The sequence below is a fragment of the Ammospiza nelsoni genome, chromosome 1, assembly GCF_027579445.1.
Source record: "Ammospiza nelsoni isolate bAmmNel1 chromosome 1, bAmmNel1.pri, whole genome shotgun sequence".
In the NCBI taxonomy this organism is placed as follows: Eukaryota; Metazoa; Chordata; class Aves; order Passeriformes; family Passerellidae; genus Ammospiza; species Ammospiza nelsoni.
The window spans coordinates 38,881,495-38,901,053 of record NC_080633.1 but is presented as its reverse complement, the minus strand read 5'-3'; the positions used below and the strand labels follow the sequence as shown (position 1 = coordinate 38,901,053).

The window sequence follows — 19,559 nt, the reverse complement described above, 5'->3', positions numbered from 1 at the left end:
TTTTGAACAGCATGCATTTTTCTACAAACACCTGTACAAAAGACTGGTATGGCTTCCTGATTTGTCAAAGCTTCCTGCTCCAGAGGGACAGCATGCAGGATAGTGAAATTATTGCCTTTCCTTCAGTTGCGTAGTGTACCTAAAGCTGCAGTGTTTGTACTGATGGCTAAATTTCAAAGAATCTCAGATCAAAACCTTGCATACTTGGGGAATTCACTGATTTCTTATGTGGACTGAGGACAGAAATTGAGGTGAAATTCTTTCTGTCAGACCAGGCTAAAATACATGATACCTCCTACTCAAATACACATGGACATATAATCATAGATGTACACCCACACATACAAACACACGTCCTCCCACAAGAGACATCTATGCATGGCTAGATCCCATTCAATCCCCCAAAGAAAGAGCTTTGGGGTATTGAATGGGATAGAGAGAGAGAGAGAGAGAGAGAGACCTTTCCTCTGTTAAAGCCAAGGGGTGAACTGTCTGAATCCATTAAGGATGAAAGGAAGATAGTTGGCAGGAAAAAGAAATCTCAAAGGTATTTCTAAAAAAGGTTGAGGGGGTCATTAAGCCACTGAAAAAATGTAAGGTTATTTCCTTGGCAGGTCATCTAAGCATTTTTATTCATTTCTACTCTGAACAGGGCACAGCTTTGTCTATTTTTCAGTCCCTTATGCTACATGCTGTATTTTTGGGCTGAAGTGAAACGTCACCTTGTGACCAAAATTGAAGCCTCAGCATCATCTGGCCTTTGGCAGAAAGTGAGCTCATCACCACATCCATGCCTCACTTTGTGTGTTCCATGCCTTCCTTCAACCAGGCATCTCATGAAACCAACGTGACACTGAGGATGAAGCTGAGGGGAGAGCGGTGATCGTGCAGCCTGCCGCTTCCTTGCTGACTCAGCCCTCAAGGTGCTGAGCTCATTGCTGCAGTGCCACAGCAGCTTCCTCACAGCAGAGGCAAGGAAATATTTTTAATTGATTAGAGCCTCCCAGAAAGCCAAAGCTAATTTGTTAGTTCTCAGATGAGCTGTTCTAAAGATCTTGTTTTCTGGCTGTATAGCTAAATCAGAGTTAGGCTGGGCTGGCCCTCCATCACTCCTATCAGCTGCATTGGTCACACAGACGTAAACTTTTTTGGGGAAGAACAACTCCCTCCTCTTCATGAGTGTGCTGCAGTTGTGAGTGAAGCCAAATGCCACTGATTTATAAGGAAAGCAGAGCTGAAAAGGTCAGTGACCTCTGGCTCAAAAAATTTGGAGTCCAGTTTCAAGGCATGTAACAAAGCTGAAATACTGAAACAGACTGACTTCAAAGGGGAAGAAATTAACAGTGTGAGAGCAAATTACACTCCATCTTACCACATGGTTTATTCTGTGATGGTAAAGAGTAACTTAACTTGATTCTATGGTTATGGTTTAACTTTGGAAAAACACTGACAGGCAAGGACAGACAAAATGAAAACTACGGATCCATAGGGGATCTGTAGTCTGTTGGTGCAGACTGGAAGGGAAACCTGATGACAGTGACACGTTGCTATACAAAACCTGAAATGTGAACTGGATCACACAGGAGAATTAATGTGGAAAATGGAGATAAAACTTGAAAATCTTGAGAATGTTGGAGGCCACAAAAACTGAAGAAATACCTGAAAGTGAAAACTTGTATAGATACTTATTCTTTGTTAAACAAAACCTGAATGAAAGAGTGATTCTTTTATGTGCTAAAGGGAAAGTAGAGAAGCAGATTAACTATCTGGAACAGGAAATGAAAATTACTTTGTACATTTGTTAAAAAGAAAAACCAAAATATAGGACATCTTTACTTGTACAAATGTGGTCTCTGTTGTTTATTTAATTAATGTTTTCCAACGTGCAACAGGGTGCCCAACGATCAGATCAGGCATCAACAGTGTTTATAGAAGCAATCTGGACCCCTCAAAAAATATCAAGAACTTTGTATATTACAAATTGAACAGTGTTTACACCACAAATATATTTTAATGATGGCAATAAAAATAAAAGACATATATCCAAAATAAACTTTCAATGCACTTTTCTTACTTAAAAAATTATTTTACCATCCTCAAGATCCATGTGTGACATACACATGTATGGATGTGATAATGGAGTGCACAACATCTGAGAAGAGATAAGGAAAAGGGATCTTTCTGCAGATTTTAACACACTGTGGATTAGGCCCCTTAACAGTGAATATGTTATGTGACATGGGAATTTGCCTTTGGAACCCCAGGCTGGGTCCAAGTAATTGCATCTGGGAAATACAGTTTCTGTTTCTTCCCAGGTTTTTTGTGGTCACATTTTAGGAAGATCAATTTTGACAGTACTTGTTTAAATATTTCCTTACTTCATAGTGAATGAGGGACGAAAATGGCCCACAGAAATCTCAGGAGCAATTTATGAACTCAATCATAGTGAAAAATGTGAATTAGACCCTTTCTGCTATGTTCTTACAGGGAGGTAATCTTGCCAACACTCAGGATACATTTTATGTCTTTCTCAGTACATTTCACAGTCTTGTACTTTATCCCTAGGTTTTTTAAGACGATAGAGCCATAAGGAGTTAGAAAAAATTGGAATATAACTACAAAGAAATCTAAAATGATCTATGCCCATAACCCTATAATCCACGATTCTGAGAACAGCACAAAATATCACAAATCTTGTGGAGAAGTAGAAGAGATGCCAGCACACAGACAGCACTGTACCACGAGGCCATGTGTTATATTCCATGTACTCATTACCTTTCTTTTGCTAGAGATCAGCTTGGGGAGGACATATCTAACTACCCTTTCCCAGCAGTGCTGACAGGCAGCTACCTTATGATAAGCAGTGGTCTTCCCATGCTGCTCAATTAAAGGGATTTCCCTAACTACTTTACCTATGAATGAGTTTCATAAGGTCTGGAAAATAGGTGTAATGAAATAGCAACAGTTTGTGAGGTCATACAGCAGGACTGAAAAGAGGGGTCATTTAGAACTGTGGCTGAAGTGAATTGAGTAAGAATCCAAGTGTTCAACACACGCTTATGACACAGTTATATCTGACATTAGTCCCCTGTGCACACACACAAATTACTTTCTTACAGATGACAATTCCCCTCAACATAAAACTGGCTGTTTACTAAGACAATATGGCATCATCAATTCTCTTATCCTTGATCAAGCAGTACATTTTCATACAGATGCATACATTTAGATGCATACATTTAGATGATTTAGATGCATACATTTCTTACAGTGACAACTGGCATCAAGATAAAGGCAGACAATCAAATCTATTACGGAGCAGGACAAGAACCGCCTCTTTGCTTGACATTTCATTAATAAGCAATGTACAGCTGCATTACTCATGTCTCAAAATAACACAGTTGCTGAGCACAACTGAGAGCAGACTGAAAAAGACTTTACCTTGTGGTGAAATAGCAAACTGGACCTTCAACTTCTATTTTAAAAGGGTGTCTGTTGCATACACTGCCTCAAGACTCAACAGATTCAACAGAGAGAATGACAAAAGACCTCCCTGTAACTTGTCTTTCAGAGCTAGTTCTTATGTATTAGCTCTTGAGAGAGAGAACTTCAAGCTCTATTTTATACACCATAAAGTCATTTTATCCCCTAAAATTATAATTTTAACTTTTTGGGGGGACTGAATATAACCCTTGCATGGCAGCTAGCACAAAGAGATCAAGACCAAGAAAGAAGTAAATAAGTAGGGCTTGTTAAAACACACCTTGTCCAGATGGTGGGCTGGACTGGGGGGAGGCAGGAAAAACAGGACAGGAGAAGAACAGCACAGAACTGACCCAGTTCAGCATGCTTAGAGCTTTAATAAACTGAAGAAGACATCATAAATTTTCAAATTCTTTCTTCACCATGTGACAACAGCTGCCTAAATCTGAAACTGTGCAGTCAGCAAGGTGTACAACTCCTCTAAGACCTCTCAGCGACTTCAAGACTTCTCTAAACTGGAACACCAAAAGTAGGAAACAAAGTTAGACCATCTCTAATACTGCTATACTCACCCATCTTTAGGTTACTGGCTGGGAAAGTTCAATTTACAAAATGACAAGTGCTTTGCATTCACATCTCTCATTTGTTTTACAAAATCTTTCCTGGTAATATCAATGTTATCTACTACTGTAATCATTACTACTGTCGCATTAAAATTCTATGTATAGCACTTATATTTCAATAATCTACTCAAAGTAATCAAACAGGAACTGGCTTGTCCCTCTTTTAATGCAATATCCTTTCTATTACAGACCAACATGGCACACCCATCCTTTCATAAATGTGTCATAAACAAGGTAAGTATTTTTAATCTCATCGCTCCTTCCATGCAGGTCTTCCAGACACACTCTCCAGAGTGGCAAGGTGAACAATGCACCTCTTTTCCCTTTCTTTCATGAAGATAGCCCCATCAATTTATTTGATTCTATTAACAGCTCTGCAGGATAAATTTTCCTGGATTCTGTTCGTATTATCGAACATGTGTGTAAAGATTTGCACTCAGTCTTCCAGATAAGGACTTCTAAGCATCATGTACCTGACACGGCAATTACTTCACTCTGTAGGCCAAAGGATGCATTTTAGGAGGATGTTGGCCTTTTTTATAAATACATTATGCAGGTGGTTAGCAATAATCCTGTGATCAAGAATAAAGTCCCATTCTGAGATCCTCCCAGCAGTTATTACCTCTGCTTAGAGATGATGCTCTGTATTGACACATTACACCTTTTTTTTTTTTTTTTGCAGTCTTCCTAACCACTAGATTTTCCATGTTTGACATTTCAAGTTAATCATGGTAATGATCTGTCACCTTTATGTTATTGATACAGTTCTCTGTTTCTGTCTGGAATCATTATAGACAGCATTATAAAAAGAATTACTAAGGATTTTTGTAAATCTCTGTCACTTCAGTTTCTGGACTTTGGTACCATATTTCCACATTCTTCCAGAAAACTGATGTAAAGCAATTATTTATAATATCTTGCACCTGCAGATACTATATGGGGTAATGAAATAGGTGCATACTTTTGTCCAGACAGCCATACAAGCTTGGTGAATTATATGGGTCAACAGTAAAGATTAAGTATCTTCAGCTACTTATAAAGGGTGCAACTCAAATGCAAGCACCTTCATATTAGAAACAAATCCAAATTTAAAAAAAAATAGCTACTGGAAATTATGCAACCTTTTTTAAAATAAATCCATATGCATTCAGCTATACTGGCAGCATGCAAGCAAACTGTAGCCAGTTATTTAAATTCTTTCTATCAAAAGAGTCAAGTTTAAAAATTCATTATTGCTTTGAAAGTTTTATGTTTTATCCTAAAATGATATACCAACATACACATTAAAAAATATCAGCAGGAGAAGACTCCTATCAGACTTTGAGTATCCTTCTACTAACCTTGGGTGGTTTAAAAGGATAGTCCGGTGAAAAGGTTATGTCAAGGAAGAAAACTCCACCTTCATATACAGACCCTGGAGGCCCCAGTATAGTCGACCTCCATTCATAAATGTTGTCTCCTTTGGGTCCAGCACTAAAATAGAAAACAAAAATATAATAACCACATAGAATCAAGGATATACGGCATCAGTTATACTCTATCAGTAGTGCTGCTGGTTCTGCTGTAACACCAGAAACTAAAATTGTGTATCACATTCATTAAGTTAGATAGAACATGCATCTGATGTCCTAAGCTCTGTCAGAGAAGTGATATATTCAGCCAGGAAGAAGTATTAAAATCACATCATAAATTATTCAAATAAGCACAGAAAAATTCCCAACTGTCTTATTTCAAATATTTTAGTGGGCAGATGTGAAGTATTTACAGTGCAAGGATATAGAGACTTTGCTGAGATGTCTTGTCACTGTCTTGCTTCACAAGCCATCCTGTTTTCACCTACCTCCTCATCCACCTACCTGCTCAGTCAGCAGCAGTGTAATTACACACATTACACAGCACAGACTGTACTAAAGACTGAGCAGGGTACAACCAACCTTGCAGCTGCACGTGTTCCTAACCTAAGGCCTCCAGTCACTACCACAGAAGGCTGCTTCACTCTGCAATCACTGTCCTATCTTAAAAATAATATAAGGAGGAAGTGTTGGATTATTTCAAAGTCCTTGGTTTAAAACACAGTACTGAAATAATATTCAAAATGTACAAAACATAATCCTGTATGAGCAAGAAAAGTCTCTCACCCGTATGGTGAATTCCTGAAAAAGATGAAATAAAATATGAACTAATAAAAGTTCCTGGGCATGACTCTTCTAAAAGCTAACCCAGCCTCCTTTCATACAACATAATACCTGTCCATATAAATATGTATTTTACTCAGGATGGCCTCTTAAAGCATATGAAGACTTTTCCATTCACAGGCTGCTGATTACAGGACCTGAATTTTATTTACGATCAATTGGAACAGTGACTTCCAGATATCTGATTAATATTTTTTAGAGGAAGGCAGTGCTGGTAGATATCTCAGAAAAGTGATGTGGTATTGTCTTAAGGCATTTCTTGTGAAATAATTCTTGTTATGTTAGCAGTGAAGGTTTCTGCAGCGTACAGGGGTTTGTGGAATCACTCAGTGTGTAGAACAGCTGAAAGCTCTTGGCTATGCTCCATGCCTCACAATGTACCCAAGGCACACAATTATTATACGACATCATGTCATGTTCGCTGCTCAACTATTCGTTTTGTTCACTGGAAGTTAATAAAACCTGCTTTCACCTGCAATTCCTTGGGCTCCCTTCATTAAAACTTCTGACTGCACGATTCCCTGAATACAGCTGCACGACTCAGCCCTGTGCAGAGCACTTCATTAGTCATGGTACCTACATCCATTTTCTATAATAGCTGTTAATGCTTCTTGGCTTTCTAAACCACCTTGCTTTCTCAACAATAATGGGTTACAGAGACTATAACATTATGGAACATTCATTTTCTATCAGCCATAGTAACAAAACTAGCAATTGTTTTAAAGATGAAATCTGGCTTTTTAAGTGGCACAATAGCAGAAGTGTTGCCATCCATATTTCACAGTGTCAATAATACATCAGGTTGCTAGCTGCCAAACAAATTTAATTTACCCAGTTCTCAGTTTGCATTAACCTTTGAATAATAAAGCACAGCTGAGACTGCTGTAAGAAACAAACCAGAGAATGAATAATTAAAACCACCTCCACTGCCTTTAGAAAGACCAATCCTGAGTCAACAGGGAAGGTTTAATTGTGACTGAACTAGGCATTAAGGGGCTAATTGAACTCTTTATAAGCCCAAACAAATGGAGTCCTACATCAGTGGTATGGTATACAATGTTCACAGAAAATAAAACTCCTAAAAAAATGCAGGCAATTATTTCAAATAGAAAAGACAAGAAGCAAGGCAAGTCTAAATCTTACACCAAAAAAAGCCCATAATATGTGAAAGGAATCCCTTCTCATTTTCTGCAGGAAAATGTTCTAACACCTAAAGAAGCAATTCTGCAGTCGATGCCAGGAGGTTAAAATGGAAGTGATATAAATGTCATTTCCAGAGAAATGGTTGGAAATAAGTAACAAAAGCTAGCCCTAGCTCTTTCAGAACTTATTTAGCCAGGAGGGGATGGTTTGGCCCTTTCTGCATTTGACTGAGGCTGACTTTTTTGGTCTGAAATCTCTCTGACAGTGGCAATTTCATACTGTATATTATTTTTATTTGTTTTGCCTATTTATTTAATTGCATTAACATTTGAAATGAGCAGTCATTAATTAGAATAGTTGGAAAACGCTCCATCTGCCAGTTGAACTGTTTCGGCACGTCCAGCTACAAGCCCAGCCTGATCACATTCTGAGCATGCTGATTAACATTAATTGATGGTTTTCTTTGCAAATGAGAGATGAAGCTTTATTAAGTATTATTATTAATTTGAAGAATAGCTTAAATTGTATGGAGTGTGGGAAGACTGCTGTTATTGATGCTGCCTGTTTGAGTGCTTGCTGGCAGCAGGGCTGTTCAGCCATGTGAAATACCAGCCCATGTGCACAGGCAACAGCTGGTATTAAGGGCAACAGCATGCACAAGCATCACGGTTTTTCATTTGTGCATTAATAATACAAAAAGTTTGACAGGTGTATTATCTTTGTTTTCCTTCTTTCTTAATTGTTAAGTTTTTTATTTATCCACAATACTGGCAACCAGAACAGACTTCACCAGAGAAAATTCCCACATGTGCAAGACGTCAGCCTGAGCCTTATTCTGTGAGGTTTAAAATGCAAGAGGATTTAATTACCCTCCTCACTACATGAATATCTGCCCAACACACTGAAGCCCAAATGTTTTACATTCAGTATGATTTATATCCCAGCTCTATTAAAGTTACTGGCGACCAAACCCCAGATCTCAAAGAAAGTGCACCAAACAGCTCAGTGCCTGAAGTTCTGTAATCTTTGGAAGAACAGATTTAGATGTGCACCCTCTCAGCAAAGGGCAGACTAAATCTGTCCTGAACTCAGCTGACCCAGGGCCAGAGCACACACAGGCTGCCTGTGATTTACCTGCTGCTACACAGTCAGCTCCAAGGGAGAGACAACGGTGGCTGGGCAGCTCCAGGAGGAAGTGGATGAACCCTAAGGTAGCTGGATGGACTCTTAGGAGGACAGGTCTGCTGTGAGACCAGCAGTGCAGCCTCCCAGGGTGAGCCCAGATGCTGACCAGGCAGTGACTCTGCAGGGTGGGACAATCGAGGAACCAGCAGAGGTTGTAGTGTGGCTCTGAACTGGTGCTCCCTACTTCTCCAGTGTTACCTCCCAAGTGGAATACGTAACATAAGACCAAGGAGGCGCAGCTGAGCTCCTGGAGACTTGAAGTTATTAATGACTTGCCAAGAGCCAGCTGTCTGCTGCTGTTATTCCCATGCAGCTGATGAGACCCTCCACAGAATACTGTACTTCACCTCTGCAGAGGTTTGCTCAGTGGAAGAGCTGGAATAGGTGGACATGGAGCCAGTTTTCTTCCAGAACAACACCCATATGAGTGTATGAAATTCAGGACAAAGGAGTGAAAACATGTAAAATGGTCTTTTTATTTCCACTCTCCTTTGCCTCTCCTATATTTCAGTTCTGCCATGGCTTTTCATAGATACTTGCAGGTGAAATGTATGGACATCAGTTACAGTTCTTAGCAAAATACTTCAAATGCTACTAGAACTGAATTAACTTTGCTTTAAATATGCTTACCACATGGAGTATTTTCTATTCCCTCAATGTGTTTTAGGCAGGCAGCCACTTGAAAGCAGTGCTGTTAAAAACTGCTTGTCCAGTGCAATGCATTATAAACACCAAGCTTTCCCTGCATTTAAAGTATCCTAAAATATTAAATGCAAAATAATGTATTAGGGGACTTGTATGAAAACAACAGCATTCATGAGATATACCAGATGAAAACCTATCTGGAGATGTTATTAAAGTACAGTTGATTTTTAGCTGTCATTTGTATACAAATATACGTAATTTCCAGAGAGTAATTTTAAAAAGTCAAAATACAGAAGGTCAAGAAAATAACTATGTTTACCTTGATTATCAAGTAGTCATACAAAACAGATTGGTCAAAATAATGTTATAATTTTTAATCTACCTTATATTTCTTGATGAGAGGGGTCACATTCTTTCCCAGCATCTATGACTGGAGGTAACCTAAACTTGTAATGTGTTTCTGGCAAGGTGGAAAATGAGGACTATTTCAGTATCTTCCCTTCTGTTCTTAGTCTCTGAATCCTGCAGGTATCCACCATTAAAATGGATACTCTTTAACACAAGGGAAAGGCAAGCCTGTAGCACAAAACATGTAGGATTTTAACTTCAATGGTTTTCTAGATCTGATACATGAACAGTGCATAGCAGGGAACTGATCAGGCCAAATAAAACAGGAAAGCATGTTGGTTGGAGGCCTTCCTATTCCTCAGGACTCAGAAAGAAATGGAGAGATTCTTGTGGAGAGAGTGGGTTTTTATAACAGTGAAGAATAAAGCAGAAGAAGGATATCTTACTAACGCCCATAAACTCACTTTCCATGGCATTGTCTATGGCAACTCACTCCTAGTATTGCATTATGTAATCTGAATTGCTTTAGCACACAGAAACACACATCAGAGCCAGGCTGCAGTCCCTCTCAACTATCTCTGGTAACTTGCAACAGTAGGAAAAAAGACACATGGAAGGCCATTTCTCTTCCTGGTCTTTTATTGTGCAGAGTCTTGGCTTCAATTTTTAGGAGCTTTCCCTCTGAGGAGAGAAGCTCATTACAGAATGATCTTCATTTCTAAGTACTACAACAGTTTCTTGCAATCCCACTTCTTGCAGATCTAACAGATACACAGGAACAAATCCTGCCTGTAGCTGCTTTCTCTGAATGCTTCTGGGAAGCCATTTGCCTAGAGGGCAAAGCGGATACAAAAGCACAATAAGATTGGCAAAATAATTTAAGAGCACAGCTGGTGAGGTGAGAAGATGGATGTGGCAAACCGGAAGACTGCAGATTCAGCTTTCAATGAGATACATCTCTTGAGAAGCAGATATGAAGCTTCATTAAAATAAACTTAGTATACTCTCTGCTCTATATTTTAAACATGATACCAATAATGAAACTAAGGTGCTAATAATGAAACTAACTTCTAAGCAGAAGTGCTGCTTTGGTCTGCACCACAGCTCAAGGTTGACTCTGTGCTTGGGGACAACCATGAGAGGAGCAATGGGGCTGTGCTGGGCAAGTGGCTGCTGGATAATCTCAGTCTGGGAAGAAGCGAATCAGCAGCAGCTATGCTGATACATCGCCAGCTGTTTCACACCCACCTCCCCAACCCCCTGTTCAACAAAGTGCAAAAACGTGCCATTGAGAAGCAGTGGCATCACAGTCCTGTAAGGCACTGCCATATTTCTGTAACTTTGGAATGGATACAGGCAGTGTTAGGATACAGACAGTGCCAGCAGTACAGATTATCTCCTGAATTTCTTCTGCTCTTGTCCCAGTCTTGTCTTCTGCTCCCTGCAACCTGGAAGCCCACCTGATCCACCACCTCTTGAGCCTTATTACTCTCTTGTTACTGGCTATTACTCTTTGTATGCATGTATTTTCTAGCTTCTGCCTGAGGGTAGCTTCTCTCCCACTGTCTCTCTGTGTGCTGACAATTCATTGCTCCTTCATCATGGTGGATCCTTCCCCACTTCAGGTACATGCAGATCCCACTGCTCCTAACACCCTGCTTCCTTTCCCTCATCAAAAGCCATCAACAAATCCTACTATTTTTGCACCTTTTTCCAGAAGTGAGGAGGGGGTGAAAAATGCTAATGGACTGGTTTATTGCAGTAGAGTAATTTTGTTTCCTTCCTTCCCTAGAAAATGAAGAGCAAGCAGAGTGGGAGCCGCAGCAACAGTGGAGTAGGGAAGGGAAAGGGAGTCACAGCTGCCTACCCAGATGCTACAGTGATATCAGGAGGTACTTTGGTAAATGTATGTAATAAACAGTTGCCACAGCAGCCAAAAGAATACACTTCTACAAAACAAAAACAAAGAGATAGCAGCTAGCACTGAGACTGCCTGTGGCAATGGGCGCTGTTGTGTGGTTAATAATACCTCTGCAATGAATAAAATTAGCAGGCTGGTCTCCAGGCAGTAAAATCAAAGAACAATTAAAGAAATAAACCCTTTCAGAATTAGAGATAAGTGCTTACTTGGGCTATAATATTGATGACTTAATTTTTCCTCAATAAATAAAGCCCCCAATTTTAGAATGCACAGTATTTTTAATGTCTTTTTTCTCCCGCTGAAAATCCTCAAAATCTTCCTTTTCAAATAATAAATTAAATAAGTTATTAAAGTTATCATCCCCTCAATTCCTTTATCTAGACAATGCAAAGAAGTGTCATTATTAAAATGTCGGAAGATGCTCATTGTTCTTACTAGTTATAATCTACACCAAACCTAGAAATTTTTCAGCATTGAATTTGAGGCCCAAGAGATCTACTCTAAGTTCTCTAAGTAAATTAACTCTTTACTCTAAGTAAATTGCAATATACATTCCAATTTTTAAAGAGTTCTTCATTTTACTTTAAATAGACTCAGCAGTTAGTGAAAAATCATGCCTTACCATGACCTAACACTTGAATTTGGGTCTATGCTAGATCCAGTATTTTTAATCACCCTACAATATAAATGGGAATTTATACCTTGCATATGTTGGAATACCAATATTATTAGGTGAGATAAGTATGAATTTTGAGTCTGTATCTTTCACTAGACTTAATTATTCATAATGGAAACAGAGGCTGAAGTGATTGGGCCACTTGTCACCCACAAAGGCTTTGGCAGAGAGAGACATCAGACAAATCATTTACACCACTTAGTTTCCATTGCAGTGAGAGAATTCAGCCGAAAATTTTGATTCAGATTTTCTTTCAGCTCTTTCAGTTTTCTGACTGCATTAAGGACCATCTTTATTTTTTTAAAAGTACTTTTAGGCAAGCAGCAAGAGAAGGAGGATATTAAGACACTTTTCTAAGTCAGGCTGCAATTCTTTCCAAGTGGTTATATCCTGCTCTTATTATGTGCTTTTTATTGAAGCCAGTTACTGTTTTCATGTGCACTTTGGAATCAATATGTTTGTGGTATACCTGACTGGAAGAACATATAGGAAAACTGATCCCAGTGAGCTGCCAAAGGAGCAATAATGCATTACAGCGTATTGCTTGACATTGCCTCATATGCTTATTGAAACCACTGAATTCAGTATGGTACAGCATTTTTTAATTGTCAGTCTTCTGTAGTTTTAGCAAGGTATTTCCAAAGGTGTATTTATCCTCCAAAGTGAGAATGTGGTTTACTTTAGGGCTTCCTGCCTCTTTCTTGCTTGCAACAAACCTGCAGCACACCTGATCAATGTGCCCAAAGTCTCTATGAAGCAAATCCTTTTTTCTTAAAAATTATTGGCCAAAGCTGTGAAGCTGTGCTGTCTTTAAAATTAGTAAGTCTGGGCCACATTATTAATATCAAATAGATTAAGACCAAGGTAAGTATCACTTAGCTGATTTTGTTATTTGCTTCTAAATAATATTGCCAAAAATTATTAAAAAAATCCTATTGCTTTAGCAGACTGGTGTTATTCAAAGAGTACTTTGATGCTTTTATTCTCCAAAGCCCTGTCCTCAGAGCATTCCTGAGATAGAAACCATCATGAAGAGAACTGCTTCTTAATGCACAAAATAGTTATTTATATTATACTATCTACAGCAATTTATTCACTGCAAACACCATTACACAGTGTATGATCACAGCATGCTGAGTATTCACAATGAGATTTTAAAAATGGCAATTTTGTTAAGTATTCCCAGCTTTGTTCAGCTGAAGAAAATGACATAAAACCCTGCACAGAAGGCTTGCCTTGCTCAGAGTAGGAAACAATCATTCGCCTCCTATTACACACCCATGGGCTCAATTCCCTTTTGCCACATCTTTTGTTTCTTTTTCTTTTAAAGTAATACCGGTATCTGAAGTTCCAGCTCTTTTAAACTACCAGAAATTGACTGTATAGTTTAAAAAAGATAAAATATTTTTCAGCCTGATTTGTCTCTATGGGAAATTATATCAAGCATGATTTGTAGCCCTATTTTAGTAAAAGAGAAAACCACAAGTACCCAGGAATGAGAAACACTACAGAAGAATGAATAGGCTGGGACCTTCTAACATGACCCCTAACCTTGCAAGTTGTCAAGTGGTATTATTTCCATGTTACTGCTAATTTGCTTTTCCTTGAGTTTTTTTTCTTTCCCAGGATTGTAATTTATTTTTCAAAATATAACTACTTTTTAATTTCACAACATTTCCCTTTGCTGACAACAGCTGTAATTCACCATTATCTCTTCTCTAAGTTAATCAGAATCCATGACATGCAACAGTGGGGTGGCACCACCAGGCACTGCATTTTTAAATTTTAAATCTAATTTAAAAGGATGAGGTGACTAAGTGCAGACAGATAACACACAAACCCCAGAGCAGCTGGAAGATTTAAGAGGTGTAGTAGGGAAGAAAGCATTCTTTAAAACAGCACTGACTTTTTAGTTTCTGTGGAAACCTTAGAGGCAATGCAGGAGAGAGAGGCCGACAGGACTAAAGCAGACCAGCTCAAACATACTAGAAAGGCTTCTCATGAATGTGTGGAACACACTGAAAGCTTTGGATTTGAAATGCATTTGATATGTTGATTTGATCACTATTTAAAAAATGATGGCAAATTCTTGCTTTTTATCAGACATGATGAAAAATGACAAAAAAGCCACACACGATGTATTAGTGATGAATGGATCAACTGAACTTCAACTAACATGTCCTTCACTTTGAGATAATGGACTGCTGATTCCATGTCAGAAATTTTTTCAAGTCATATCCAAAAAAGATCTTTACACTACTTTAAAAAAATATTAGTGTAAAATATTCTGCAGTAGTCAGACAGTTCAGTAACTGAGAATGTTTTAGACAGGGTTATTTCTAATATATGTATACCCACACTTTCTGATTATTACGAACACTACAAGGCAAGGCAGGAGAATTGTTCAGTGTCTGCACATTCGCTGTTCCTCAGAAAGCTGGGCTTCTAGCTGGTCCACTAGTTATTGAATCTTTCCCCAGCTCACAAATGATTTATCCAGTGGCCTCTAAGAAGTTTGATTTGTTCAAGACTATATTCTTTGAGAGTCCTCAGGCAGTTGTGTAAATAACAGCCTAGAAATTTTGAAACCTTATGAGACAAGATAATTTTGCAACTTCTACTCTGAGTGGCCCGATTCTGAGATTTCTGTTTTGTGACACTTTATATAGACTTTCAGTTTTATGCACAAAACAGTTTCTAGTAAAACTGTTCCAAAATATTAATGAGGGGAAGTAATGAGAAGTAAATTTAAAGAACTATTTACAGTTTATCTCAAGCATATAATACAGCTGTGTAGCCAACAAGTCCGCTTGTGTCCATTTTTCAAACAGGGGAACAGGCTTAGATACAGACCCCCTCCTCATTTCAGTGGGAGATTCACACATGCTTACACATGAAATGCTTGCTTACACAAGGAAACAACTCTTTATTATGGCACAGATTAACTAACATGATGTTAAACACATTATAAAACAAGTCATTTCCTCCTGAGCAAACAAGCCTATAAAGCCAACAGGCACAGAAAAAGGAAATTTGATTCTGAAATCCATATACTTCAAAAGCAGAATCCTTTTATTTAGTCAATTTAGTTGAGAGGCTGTCTTATTTCTCCAGATCTCTGGTAAACAGAAGAAAACATGCTTGGAAATTACTGGCAAATGGACACATTTTCACAACCTTTTCCCCTTAATTTGAAATTATCCTCTTACTTCAAATATGGAGACCAGACACAGGTCCACAGTGAAAAGAACCTTAAAATGTCTCAACCCTTGGTTGAGACTGACTGCCCCCACTGCAGCCCACATTATGACTTCTTCTGTGAGAAAAAAACACCATTTACAGGCAATTTTCTTAGCAGTGTCTGAGGTTTGAACTTTACACCACTTGCCTTGCCAGCCAAAATGAATGGTGATGTGCCAGAGTCAGACTGGGACCAGTAACGTGGCTTCTTCTAAGTCAAGAATATTGCTGAGACTTTTTACTGTCTCTGGGGTGAGGAGACTTATCTGGATACATGGCAGGGTAAACTGAAAATTAAATATAAAGGAATTTCTTGTTTTTTCATCAGCATCATTTTATCCCAGGATCTTTTAGGAGAGTCTTTAGAGCTAAAGTTAGGAAGGGGCTTATGAAGGAAGCCTTCTATTCTGAAGTGGCTGGAATCCTCTCAAAATCAGACCTGGAGTTATCAGCTGTTGCTGGAGTTACCAACTGCTGCTACAATAGTCCCAAAAATGGTGATGCCACAGACCTCACTATAAGAACAGGACTGTTCCAATGTGTTTTTCAGGAAAGGGCAGCTCACCTGGGACAACTACATGAGGCTACATTCTTCTCAGTACACACACCTCCATGGTGCCCCATGGATCAGAACTGATTATAAAACCATTCCTATAAATGGCTTTGTTTCATCTTTGCCTGTATTTAAAAGCAGGATTGAAACATACAAAGTGGTTCTGGGAAGAATGATGGCAAAATTGGTTTAAGAAAAGGACGCTTGTTTGTCACATAAAGGTCACAATGAAAGGGTATGGCTGGGAGGAGAAGCGCTCTGCCTCTGCTCTCAGGATGGGAAGGCAAACAGCCAGTGTGCAGGTACCTGCTGGTGAAAGCAGTCTTCACCTCAGAGATGGAGCTGAGGAACTCAGAGCTCTGTAAAATTCCTCTCAAGATTTCAGGTGACACTTTCACTACTTTCAGGGCCTCACACATGATCCACATGAGAAATGACACTTTATCTAATGAAGAATCGACATTTCTAATTAGTAAGAGGGAAACAGCCTTCTAATCTGTAAGTCATAATCAATGACTGTCATAGAAGAATTAAGGATCACATTTTTAAGGCAGGTTTTTTATAACCACTGTGTATGTTCCCTACATCAAGATAAAATACCAACAACAGTTGAAATTTTCATTATAATTTCCTTGGCAACAACAAGTTGGAATCTTCACTCACACAGATGTTTTTTGCATGATGAAAATTACATTTGTGTTGTTTTCTTTCCCATTTTCAGTTCCAGCTCATCTCCTTGGCTCAGCTGCTGGTGATACCTGCTCTCATCATTGTTTATTTACTCGTAATATTACTGATTGTCTGCACTAAGTGACAAACAGCTGGTTTTTGAGTCAGAGCTACCACCACGAGGAGAATCCCACAACATTGCACTAGTCATGCAGAAATTCACAATGCAAAAAACCATGTGGCATAACCTATAAACACTAGAGCTGCACTGCTTACCTTTATCATATGCTACTGCTTATCTTTATTATCCTAATCAAGCTTGCTTAAATCTTGTGTATTCAAAGAAAACAGCTGAAGTAAATGGCTATGAGCTACAGAAGTGTTCATCCTGTGGTCTGGTTCAGTTCTAGCCTAGATGGCTCCTGTCCAAGTTGTTTATACTTGGAGACCCTTTCTTGGGCTGCTTTGAATTAATAGGATTTTATACAAATCCATCTCTCAGTGCAAAAACATCCCAACTCCTAAGATTATCACTGCTGATTCCAGCCCTGCTGGCAATGGATGGAGGAGGAAATACACTGGCTGTATGTGCCAGGTCTTGGTGGATGCCCAGAGAATGCCATGGGAACAGATGCCAGACAGCTGCCTGCCTTCACTGGTTATTCACCCATTAATTAGGGGTCTATCTCTACTAATTGCTGTAACCATTGGTCAGCAAATGGTCAGCAAACTCTTCAAAACCACCACATTTGGTGTAAGAGCTTTAACAGAAAAATGCCCTGGTCTCTATTTTCTAATGAAAAGAGAAGGCATGGTGGAGAAAATTCAAGACATATTACTATTTAAATAACTTGGATATGATCAAATTCACCAAGGGTTCACCTGTACTGCTTGTGATAATTTAGTAGAAACCCAGCTGCCTGAGAAAAAAAAAGCCTTAGAATTTACTAGTTTATGTATTAAGAGGAAAATGTGTTCCTCTGTCAGATCATACTGAATCACAACAATGTGCATATGTATTCATATCACAGTTTCTGCACTTTTACTGTTTTTTGATGCCTTCAAAATAATCTTTTTTAAAATTAATGTACTTCCCAATTGTGCATTCTGGAAGGGAGAGCAGCTGTTTCCTCACAACTGTATGCATGGCCCTTTGAAGAAAATTTTGTTTATTAATAGCAATCTGTTTTCCATAGCTTCGCAATTTCTTAGATAATAGAGCAAAACACAATCTTCCTTTCATGTTCTCTGCAGAGTGAAGAGACAGATGCAATTGCAACAGACTACTTATGCTGAGGGCAAAACTTAGTACTGCTTAATGTGACTTAATGACTAAAAAATGTGTATCATTTATAGATGACATCTAGTACTCTGCTAAGTTGTTATTATTATGGTCAATGAGTCTTCTTCCCTGCTGGTTAGTAAAAGGATTTGGAATTAAATCTGTTTTTATTTTACTTGTTCAAGTAGACACACTGAAAGCTACCCACAGAAGTAATGCAAATGGGATTTAGTCTTTATTCCCAATCTTTTTCTAAACAGAAGCTCGCATATAACAATATATATATTAACTTGAAACACTGGGAGAAAGGGAAAAAAATTCAGGACTGAAGAAAGGCTATTTTACAGCTACATAGACATGTAAACACCTCCAGGAACTTTGCTTAATAAGGCCAGCTACTTTCAGCTATCACTTCACCGCCCGTGACAATCTTTGCATGAAAGAATTTCTTTCTCCCTGAGGCAACACTAGCAAGTTAGTGCAGCTCCCTTGAAATACATAAATGCTGTATTTAAAATTAAATGTATAGCATATGGAGGACTGGAGCTGTTCTCTGGAAAGCAACCCCCTCACCCACCCAGAGGCACTCGGGTACGCAAACATACATCCCTGTGAAACGTGGTAGATGTTACTGGGAAAATGTCAGAATACAGAAATTTCCTGTAGATTTAACTCGTATCCTGCGTAAAAGATACCACAGGGTAAACAACTGATCTTGAAAAATCTCAGCACATGATGTACACAATGAAGAAGTCAATTCAGCAGCATTCAATACATGAGCACTATTCCCCTTATGGAATACATTACTCGGCTTTTCCTAATGATACTGGACTGATTCCACACAGAATCCCTGGGTTGGAAGAGACCTTCAAGATCATTGAGTCCAACCCAACCCCAACCCCTCGACTAAACCATGGCACCAAGTGCTACATCCAGTCTTTTTTAAACACATCCAGGGATGGTGACTCCACCATCACCCTGGGCAGGCAATTCCAGTCCTTTGTCACCTTTCCAGCCCCAAAACAGAGAAGCTGTGAGTGACACACAACTTTCCTGGGAAATGAAGGCTCAGTTCTGTGTACTCAAGTGTAGATCTGGATTTCAGTGACACCAGGGATAAAACTCTCACTGACTTCAATACAGTGCACAAAAGAGAGCATTTACAAACCACTTATAACAACATAAAATGTGCAATTTTAAAATCACCTATTTTTAACAAGTCTTGTGGAAAAAAAAAAGTCTTGTGTGTATAATTGTAGATTCAAATTTAAACCAGTTGACCTACTTTAAATTGTTTTCAGTTTATCATGTTAGGAAAAATATTCTAAAACTGTAACCTCAGATGAGCAAAAAACCTGACCCCAAACCTTCAAAATAAAAAAGCAGGGTATGGTGGTTTGGTCCCTGAAACCACCAAGCTTTGATCAAGGGTTTGTTTTTTTTTTTCAGCAGTATTTCAGAATCACATGAAAATATGAACCACACTTGTTGGTTGACTTCCATTCCTGTCGCTTTCAAGGGAGTCTGTGTTTGTGCAGAATGATTTAAATACAATTCTCTGACATTCAAAACTGAAATGTCTGTTCCTGTGTGAAA

General features: G+C 38.7%; 1 protein-coding gene across 4 annotated transcripts in view; it reads right to left on the bottom strand.

Annotated features, from left to right (window-relative positions):
- The window catches only part of LOC132073561 (ubiquitin-conjugating enzyme E2 E2), a 201,862-nt gene that overhangs the window by 31,184 nt on the left and 151,119 nt on the right, over positions 1-19,559 (bottom strand). For all 4 annotated transcript variants that reach the window (XM_059472672.1, XM_059472687.1, XM_059472662.1 and 1 more), the window contains exon 4: positions 5,447-5,579. In XM_059472672.1, the coding sequence (XP_059328655.1) occupies positions 5,447-5,579 (133 nt within the window). The remainder of the gene's footprint in view (positions 1-5,446; positions 5,580-19,559) is intronic.